The following is a 10,515-nucleotide window of genomic DNA, read 5'->3' on the forward strand; positions in this document are numbered from 1 at the left end:
GTTAAATGATGAACTCTATTGTGCATCTGGTGTGCCTTTACGTTAGAATTTCATTTTCTCTCATTTGTGTATGCGTTTATTTTTATATATTAAAAAAAAAAGAAGAAGCATAAACTATAACTTTCTACAATGAATACTGTAATTCGAGATTAATTTGTAAAGTTCATTCCAACATTAAAATCAATCCATAAATTAACCTTGTTCTTTGCAATTAAAAAAAAAAAAAACACTAATATTCAAAATTTTGTAGTTTAGAATATAGGTACAAATTTTACTCAAGAAAGTTGAAGTGGCAAAAAAAAGGAAAGCCAAAGAAAATTTATAAAATGATAAAGTAAAGTAGGCGAAACAAACGGTGAAGATGAGATGATGACGTTGATCTGAAAAGAAAAGTGAAAACCGTTGAAATCCACTCCCAACAGAAGTAGCCTTGGATTGGCGCTTACAACTCTCACCTCACTGGATCCAAATCCAGATCCGATTCTCAGAGCTCATCGATCGGAGCAGATCTTCCTTGGAAATGGACTCGGAAAATGCAGCAGAGGAAACGACGCCGTCGTCGCTGTCGAGCCTCATCTCTCTCGCCTTCGCTTCCGCCTCCTCCTCCTCCTCCTCCGCTCAACAACCTTACTTCTCCGAGCTCCTCTCCTTCAATCTCGATCGTCTCCAAAAGGTTTTGGTTTTCTCTCTCTCAATGCTTTTGTTTTCTTGTGGGAGTAAATTTTGATACAAAAACTTGTAGGAGCCGGAGCTTCTTCGAGTCGATGCGGAGCGGATCCGGAGGCAAATGCAAGAGGTGGCTGTTGGAAGCTACCGAGCATTCATTGCCGCATCCGGTGCATTGTCTACTATTGGAGAACAAGTTTCTGCTATCGATAGCTATCTTGAATCTTTGGTATTCATTCTTCTTTTTTATTTTCTTGTTTTAGATGCCTTACTACTGTATTGTATTTTGCTGCTTCGGTTTTGTTCGTAATGTGGATTTATGGTAAATTTTGATTTAGATTTGAATCTGAAGTAGGAAATATATATATATATATATATATATGGTTTCTGATCTATTCTGGTTAGGGTTTATGATTAAAATAGAAGAACAATGTGTAAAACCCCAAATCCTGGACCAATCGACCAAACAAAGTTTTCAATTGATCTAATAAGGAGCTCTCCATTTCTTCAAAAGTAAGTCTATTTTGCTCCTTCCGAGCAAGCCAGCACCATGTTCCACATCTCTGAGCCATGTTTGCCAAACCAATTTCTCCTTCTAAATAGCAAAGAAGCAACATTCCTTGGCATAACCCAATGAATCCCAAACATCCGAAAAACATCACCCCACAAAGCATAAGCAATGTCACAATGGTTTAAAAGGTGAGCACCTGTTTCCCCATGACTACGGCGCATACAACACCAATTAACCAATGACAAACCCCTCCTTGTGAGGTTAAACCTTCACAGAACAAATGCCTTGATGGAGAAAATATATGGTACTTGTTAGTAAATCAGAGTTCTTGTTGGTAATACAAAAGTGACAGAACCAATTGAAGAAATAGAGTACATGTTGCTATTGTAGCTGTAAGGTTGAGAAGGGACATGAATCTTAGTTTAGAATTTAGGTGGAAAACTTCAGTTTAGTTATCCATCTATCTATCTATAAATGATTTTATAAAGGGTAAAGCTGAAAGTTATCAATTTAGACACCAAATATTATGACTTAGTCAATTTTAAGCTAACTAGAGAAATTAAGTCCAATTGTTCAAGTTATTAACCAATTGACATGAGCATGGATAGATAAGCATAAAAACAACCCCAATCATAAAAATCAAGCACCCATAAGAACATTGAAGTGAAGGAGAGAAGAACCTGAGAATTGGGCAAAAAAAAAAAAAAAAACTCTTTGGGGCCTCTCTCACCAAAAGATCCACTTATCAAAAGAATAGTTGCAGTACATTACATATCACTTGCAAAACCCTCCAAGTTGAGTAATGAATATGTACTCAAGCCTCCAGCTCTTGCTAGCAACCGATTCCTCGAATCCTTTTTTCTTGATGGTCTCTGGATCATGGGATTGCTCCAATGATTCCCCAACACCAATCTAGACCATGAACTCTGAAGCTTTCAATGTGAGTGATGGTTTGAATCTCCTCTCATAGAATTTGGCAATTTGAGAGGGAGAAGGTAGAGAGAAGAGAAGGGTTTATGTGTTTGCTCTAGCTCTTCAAGTGGAATTGGATGATGAAATTTGTGGAAATAAGGATTATATAGTGAGGGTAAAAGGCTGGAACAATGGAGAAATTTGTAACAGAATTCTCTCAGGTTTTGGCATTTTTGTATGACTGAGAGAGAGAGAGGCAGAGGGGTGAAATCTCTGATCTAACTGAATTTCAAAATCTGGATTTGCCTCTTATTTCACCCAACACTTCCAATTTTGTATGAGCGAGATTCTGCAGATATGAACTTCAGTTTTCTACACTAACATTTCACATACCCATACAAATTTAAACTCACTAACATTTCACATACCCATACTTGAGTGTTGCAGTTTAGGTTCTCCAATTAATTCAACCATGTGGTTGCATTGAGTAATGGATCACATGATTGTATATATTGTCAGTGGAAAATGATAATGTTGTTTGTGTTGCATTGATCAATACAACTATTTGGTTGAATCTAATTAGGGTATCTAAGGTTCAACACCTAAGGAATTGTACCTAAATTTTACCCTTGTATGAATAAGTAATTTTGTATTAGTTATGATGTGAACATAATGATGTATTGTTCTTCTTGGTTAGGCTTGTTTGTTGTGGAAATCTCTAAGACAAACAATGCAGGAATACACTAAAGTTGTTCATGTTGCCAATGAGCTTTAACCTTTAAACCTACTTGGTTTTTCCATTATAAGAACGGGGTGGAGGGTGAAGTTTTGGATTCAAGACCCATTAGGTGCATGTGTAGATTATCAATTAAAAGAAAGTAAATAAAATTGAAGTTGGTCATTTGGACGATTTTAATAATTCTAAGGCTATGTTCATTACACTAAAATGCAAGAATAATTAATTTTTGAAACATCATGAAAATTTGAATTTTTTTGGAGGTAAATTCCCACGTCTTACAATGCCTATGAATATACCAATTTTCATGAAACGCAAGGATTTTAACTCTCGCATTTTAGGTAGGAAATGACAGTTCTCCCATATCTTGTATTTGTAAGTAATACTAATGTGAGAGTTAAATTCAACTTTTCATTGAAAAAATAACTACATATAATTAAATTTAAAATACAATTCTTTATATTTCATCCAAAAATATGTTTATCAACATTCATGTGTATTTTTCTCATTTAAAAATTATTCATAATGGTCAAATTATTAATTCTCTTAACTGATTATGTATAAGATCAATTTAAACAATCAAATCTTTTATATATATATATATATATTTTTTTTTTTTTCTAAATAGTTTTTCTAAAATATGATGTTAATTAAAATTTCAAGCATGTTAAAAAAATATTAATTTCAATAACTCTCACTTATCTCCCCCAAAGAAGAAGAAGAAGAAGAAGACTGTTGAGGACACTAGTTTTTATGAGATTAAACTCTCAATAAACAATAACTCTTGAGATTTGAATTTCTTAGCAACCAAACAGACCTTAAATAATTGTGAAGTATTTGATGACAAAAGGTATACTGATATGTAATTTTCCTCCTTTGCAGATAAATGAGACCCCAAATTTGATGTCTGGTGGCACTGAATTTTTAGAAGCTGCAGAAGAGATTTTAGAGAAGAGGAAGATGAACCAAACATTGCTTGCAAATCACAGTATAGTGCTTGACTTGCTTGAAATTCCCCAGCTTATGGACACGTACGTTTTCAGTAAATTTGAAGCTCACTTGTTAAAATTGAATCACTAATCCACGAATAAAAGGTCTCATATAGTGTATGCCAAGTATGAAATTTGAATTTATTTCCTGAAACTCCTCGTGCATTCTTGATTGAAAATATTATGAAGATTGATTCATTTTGTTGTTTAGAGAAGTTATCCTTCCATTATATGTGCAACAAGTTGATAACGTGCACTTGGTTTTCTCTAACTCTAGCAATCAGATAGTTGCCTTGCCTTGGGGTTTAGACAGTTCATTTGTCAAAGCGGGGAGAAAATTTTGTCTTTGTCTTTCTAGTGTTGAATCAACCACATTTATGTATTGTATGTTTGATATGTTTTTGGCGTTAAAGATTTAATGTTATATCTACAGCCCTTAAACTATTTGAGGTGATTGATGTGTGAATGATGATGGGGAACTAGACAATGGTGTTTTTTTTTTTTTTTCCCGAAGTAACTGAGAGATAATGAAATGCTTAAGTAGGAGAAATAATATTAAGAACCAACTGATGTAATGTCATGTTTATATGCATTTACTAGATTTTTTTGGGGGGCCCTGGGGAAGGGGTTGGGGGTGGGGGGGTTGTCAGGCTGTAAATTGCCCTCTATTTGTGCTATTTGGAATGGGAGGATCTTTGAGAGGCCTAGCTGCAGACTGAGGATATGGAAAGTAGAGTTATTCTATTTCTTTTGTGTTTACTTAAAAAAAATTTGGGATGGATATTTATTGTTGACCTTTGTGGGTGTCTATTATGAGTTGTTTATGGAAAGTGGCATGATGATATTCTTTTTCTAAAAACTGGTAAGAAAAATCATTTGGTAATATTTTTGAAAAGTAATTAGCATTTTTGTTAAATGTTAAGAATTTACTCACCAACAGTGGATTGTTGGCTTTCATTATTCGTGCAATTATTGTTCCTTTTGTTAGACAGGTTTATAATTTAGTATACTATATTATTCAGAAATCAGGACTACAAATATTACAATTTGAATGCCATACTATCATCATCCTTTCTGCAGATTATTTTGAATTGAAAGATCATATTTGTAAATAGTGAATTGCTTTTCCCTAAGAAAGCAGGATACTGGTTATTTCATATGAAGTAACATTTTAATGGCATTGTTTTTGTTGGTAGACAGGCATAATTATTGTAAGACCTGTCTTTCTTAGTGCAGCTATTCTTCTCATATGATATTTACTACAAAGCTTAATGACTCTCTTCTTTATGCAGTTGTGTAAGGAATGGAAATTATGATGAAGCTCTTGACTTAGAAGCATTTGTTTGTAAACTTTCAACTATGCACCCCAAGTGAGTTATATCTGTTTTGTTCTTCTCACTAGCTAGTATTTGTTTTGGCTGTCAAGTTTGTGGAAGGCCGCTTGCTGAGACTCTGACCTTTATCTTTAAGGTTACCTGTTATTCAAGCACTGGCTGCAGAAGTCAGGCAGACAACCCAGTCTCTTCTTTATCAGCTTCTCCAGAAACTTCGCTCAAATATTCAGGTATTCAGTGGCATAGTTCTGTTGGATCATTTACATTGATGCTACTTGATTCATTTTTGGAAAAAATTATATGTTTTTGTGGATGTATCCTTGTGTATTGCAGTTACCAGAATGCCTTCGTATTATTGGATATCTACGTCGAATAGGAGTGTTTAGTGAGTATGAGATGCGTTTGCAGGTATTTGTGAATGCTTATAATGCGTAATTTATAATTGTGTTAAATGTGATGCTAAAAACTTGATATTCAACACTGGTTGCTGATAGTGCTGCTGGTTTAATGAACTTAAGTGGCTTTTGTTCTTTTTATAGTTGATAGTTCTATGCTTGAATCTGACCAAGATTATTTTTCAAGCGTTACAGTTTTTGAGGTGTCGAGAGGCTTGGCTTACTGGACTTCTTGAGGACCTGGACCAAAGAAATCCTTATGAGTACTTAAAAGGGATGATAAACTGTCATAGGATGCATCTTTTTGATGTAGTTAACCAGTATCGAGCAATATTTGCTGATGATACATCAGGAAGTGAAGAAAACTATGACGGTGGGCTTATTTTTAGTTGGGCCATGCATCAGATTACCTCACACCTTAAAACTCTTAAAGTAATGCTCCCAAAGATAACTGAAGGCGGATCTCTCTCAAATATCTTGGATCAATGCATGGTGAGCATCTTCCATTTAGAATTCAATGCTTGCTTGGCTTGTGCATTTATTCATAGCTTTTGATAGAAGGGATAAACTATATCTTGAAATGAGCCACATCATATTTTTGTGATGGCATGACTACCAATTTGGATGGAGGATTACATTACTTACAATGAAGAATTTTAGTGATAAAATTGAAAATTTTAAATTGTAGGGACCAAATTAGAATTTACTTTATATGTCAAGGACCGAAAGTACAGTCTAGCTTGTTAGGAATATATCCCTAGGGCTCTTTTTATTTTCCTGGCTAAATGATAGAATAACTCCTCCCCCCTCAAATCCCCACCCATAACATGTCAAACTACATACCTTCACTAGGCTATAAGGTCACTCCCGGAATGTATTCATATAAAATATCATTGTTTGTGCAGTTCATGACTTGAGGAGGAATGTTGTCTTTCACCTTTAGCTTTTCTTTCCCCTTGATAAGTATCCATTTTATTTTTGCATATGGCAATAATCATAGTCTGTAATTCAATGTTTTTCTGTTTTACATGGACATATTTTCATGAATCAGGACTGTCCAGAATTTGTTGACTGTTCTTTTGTGTTATTGACAGTACTGTGCTATGGGGCTTGGTTGGGTTGGGCTAGATTTTCGGGGCCTGCTTCCATCACTTTTTGAAGAGTAATATTCTGGTTTATATATTCATTTATCTCTGCCCATAATAATCCTTCCATTTTTTTGGTATCTTATATTAAAACTGAGTTTGGTCACTTTATAGGGCAGTTCTCAACTTATTCTCAAAAAATATGAGTACAGCAGTTGAAAATTTTCAGGTAAATTGACCAGAGGTGAAGTTTAATATTTATTTCTGATTTTAGCAAGATATTTTAATATATGTACCTTATGAATAAGAGGCACGTTTGGCTGGTAATTTCACTTTGTACCAGCCTAATGCCTTATATTTGGTGTTATGTAACTTGATGTTGTAACTCTACTCTAGGTGGTCCTGGATTCACATCGTTGGGTCCCACTACCAGCAGTTGGCTTTTCAGCAAATAGTGTTGGTGATGATAGTCAGGAGGATGTCACTCCGCCATCTTATCTGATGGAACATCCGCCTCTTGCTGTGTTCATCAATGGTAAGTTCAATGTATGCTTCTTAGCTGGGTGCGATTTTAGAACTGATTGTTCTTCACCCTCCATTGATAGTTTTCTTCCTGTGAACCTTGGTGGTTGTAATATGTCTACACTAAATTATCAGTTGGTGGCTTCATATGAAGTGGAATTATTCAGATTAAAGGTTTCCTCCCCCTGGGCGCATGGTGGGGGTCTGGGAAGATTTGATAGTAAAAATTTGCAAATAGTTACATAGACAACTCTCGGCTCTCATCATCACATTTATTGATGACCTTTTTTTCAGTCTGATGGCTGAATTCCTGTCTGGGAATTGGCTCTTCCCATTTGTTCTTTGTAATTTCTACAGTTTTGCTATTTACCCACAGCTATTGATTGGAAGTCCTCTGATGGTTTTTGGTTTAGACTGAATGGTTGCTATTGATTATTATTTTATAATATAATAACACATGATGTTTTAGAATATTTTTTCTTTGTTCATTTCTTATCCTCTTTGGCATTCATCTCACTTTCTGGTGGTTGTAGGTGTATCTGCAGCAATGAACGAGCTACGTCCTTGTGCCCCTATAAGTTTGAAACATTTACTTGCTCAAGAATTAATTAAGGGGTTGCGGACGGTTTCTGACTCTTTGTTGAGGTACAATACAACTAGGATGCTCAGAGAAAGTGAGTCTGGACTTTTCCTCACTCTTTGCCGGGCATTTATTGAGGTGCTATTCTTACTCATTGAGCTGATTGCAACTGCAATGTGTCTATTAATCATATTGACAGCTTCCTCTAATATTTATGAACCCTCTCCTTCATAGGTTGCTTACCCACATTGTGCTACATGCTTTGGCCGTTGTTACCCTGGTGGAGCTGCTCTTATCATGGATGCAAAGAACTTATATGATGGAATTGGCCGCCTTCTGAGAGTCTCTCCCTCAAGAGATCTTATCAAACCAGCCAATACTGCAGAAGCAAAGAGCATATCAGAAAATGGTGACTTGCCAGTGGTCGAAAATGGACTTATGCCTGGTGTTGAACAAACCGAGGGCACTGATGCTGATGAAAAGGAGAAGAGTCCTACTTTGCAAACCGATGAAAGGCACAGTGATGTGTGAAAGCACCTCAACGAGCTATAATTTTTCAGCTTTCCGTACCTTAAAACTAAAGGAGAGAGGAGTAGAATAAAACTGGGTCTTATCAGTAGCTTGTAATTATTTCTGTTCGAAGATAGATCAATTTTTTTAAGAAGTCAAAACCAAGGTGTATATTAGAAGAGGAATAGACCATCTCAGAGAGATATTTGAGCGTAGATCAGCAAAAATAGTTAGAAAACTTTATCCTGTGTCTTTTATAGTACACATTCTTTTTTTTTTTTTCTTTTTTTTTTTCTCTTACATTTCATTCCATACAATGAAAGGCTATTATTTTTGAACTCCGATTATATGCTTTATACATAAGATGAACATCAGTTTCTTTACTCTTTCCTCTTTTAATAGTCAATGTTAGTTTTTGAAGGTGTGATTGGGATGTCTGTCACTTTTTCATAGATCCACAATTTTTTTTTTCACCACTCATAGTTAGCCACATCAGAGAGTTGTAAAAATTGGTGTGGAATTGGTTGTGAATTGTAATCTTAGAATTTTTCTTTTGACGGTGAGGCCCTCCGAGTCCCACAACCATATCAAAACCACAAGAAATAATTCCATGCACCAAGAGAGCCACATTAAGAGTGTCCAGTGGCTCTCCCACCCAATAAAAAACATATTACTTACTCACTTAATTTCTTACCTTATTGAGTTGTTAATTTATGGTAGGGGTAACAGCACTTTCATATTGGTACACCACTAACACTTAATTTATTTTGCATCAATCATAACATGTTAATTGGGTGTGAAATTGGATGTCCCTAAACTTATAAAAAAAAATGCTAGGTGTTTTAATTTGATAGCTTCATCGTAGTCACATAACAAATAGAAATAAAATAAAGCACATAGCTTTGGAAGGGGACAAAGGGGGGAGTTGGATATTAGTTTATAAGTTACTAGTCAGCACTGGCCACCGAACCACCAACACCAACTGCCTAGTCCACTAGACCAAAGATCTAACCACCAAATAGGGAAGAGAACCATTGTGTGTTTTTGTGAAATATTTATCAAAATTTTAAAGGTAAAACGTTTAACAATACAAATGAGCCACTAAATAGAAAAGAGAACTACCGTGTGTTTTTGTAAAATATTTTATCAAAATTTTAAAGGCAAAACGTTAAACAATACAAAGGAATTTATGATCAACAAAAAACATTTTCACGTATAACCAAATTTACAATGAAATAAACATGCTAAAAATGTTTTTCCATAAAAACAATTTACTAGGAAACAAAGAGAGGGCATTTTTTTCCAAAATAACTATAAAAGGCAAACTATTTTGTTAGTTAGCAAACTTTTGAAACAATTTTGCTATCTAACAATTCGAGCATGTTTGTGTCGATTTTGAGCATAAATCGAGTATTTTGTACTCGATTTCCTATTGCACTACAAGCTGAGGTGGAACTGTCCACGTAGGATAGCCATTGAAATCGAGTCTACTGAACTTGAGTTTCAACTATGGAAATCGAGTCCACTAGACTCAAGTTCCTTGTTTGGTCCCACCACTACTTTTCAGGCTTTTTTGGCCACGTGGATATATAACTCAAGTAATTTAGACTCAATTACTTTTCGTGGAAATTGATTGTACTGGACTCAATTTTCATGAATGGCCACCACCCCTCCACGTGGCACATGTGGGTCCCAGTTGGGACCTTTTTCCCCCCTTATCCGTCTCACTCAGTCTCTTCAGCTCTCACACCCTCTCTTCAGCTCACACTTCTTTACTCACTCACAACTTTTCTCAACTCTCATATAATACTTATCTTAACAATACCCTCTCACAGGTAATGTTATTACAATATTGGGAATATTTTTTCTTAGTTAATATTGTGGTTATTTGCTAGGTTTTTTTTTTTTTTTTTTTTTAAAGAAAAAATTAGAACATATTAGGAAAATTTTTGTTTTGTTTTTTTTTTGTTAGTGTAAATATTGTGATTAATTTATTTTTTAGTATATTGTGATTAGTTTATTTGTTAGTATATTGTGATTATTTGCTTTTTTTTTTTAAATTAATATTATGAGTAATTATTAGGAATATTTAGTACTAAATATTGTTGTGGGGAGTAAAAGACCGGGAAGCCCATGTCAATATCTACATTGGGCCAAGGGCCCAGTCCAAGGAAAAACCCCTCCTCGGCCATGGGAAGAATCCCTCCTCGGCCAGGTATGGCCGAGAACAAAGGGAACGACTTATCACTAAGAGAGACACTCTAGGTCACTCCAT

The 10,515-nt window shown here is 35.1% G+C and overlaps 1 protein-coding gene across 1 annotated transcript; it reads left to right on the forward strand.

The window, feature by feature from the left end:
- The first annotated feature begins 294 nt into the window (after nucleotides 1–294).
- On the forward strand, nucleotides 295–8,582 carry LOC115969407 (conserved oligomeric Golgi complex subunit 8). Its single transcript, XM_031089042.1, has 12 exons — nucleotides 295–673; nucleotides 743–895; nucleotides 3,708–3,856; nucleotides 5,107–5,184; nucleotides 5,285–5,378; nucleotides 5,482–5,556; nucleotides 5,739–6,035; nucleotides 6,638–6,705; nucleotides 6,803–6,857; nucleotides 7,025–7,163; nucleotides 7,684–7,868; nucleotides 7,965–8,582. Exons 1-12 carry the CDS (start codon nucleotides 521–523, stop codon nucleotides 8,259–8,261), a joined length of 1,743 nt encoding a protein of 580 aa, XP_030944902.1. The 5' UTR covers nucleotides 295–520; the 3' UTR covers nucleotides 8,262–8,582.
- The last annotated feature ends 1,933 nt before the right edge of the window (nucleotides 8,583–10,515 follow it).

The sequence above is a fragment of the Quercus lobata genome, chromosome 2, assembly GCF_001633185.2.
Source record: "Quercus lobata isolate SW786 chromosome 2, ValleyOak3.0 Primary Assembly, whole genome shotgun sequence".
Lineage (NCBI taxonomy): Eukaryota > Viridiplantae > Streptophyta > Magnoliopsida > Fagales > Fagaceae > Quercus > Quercus lobata.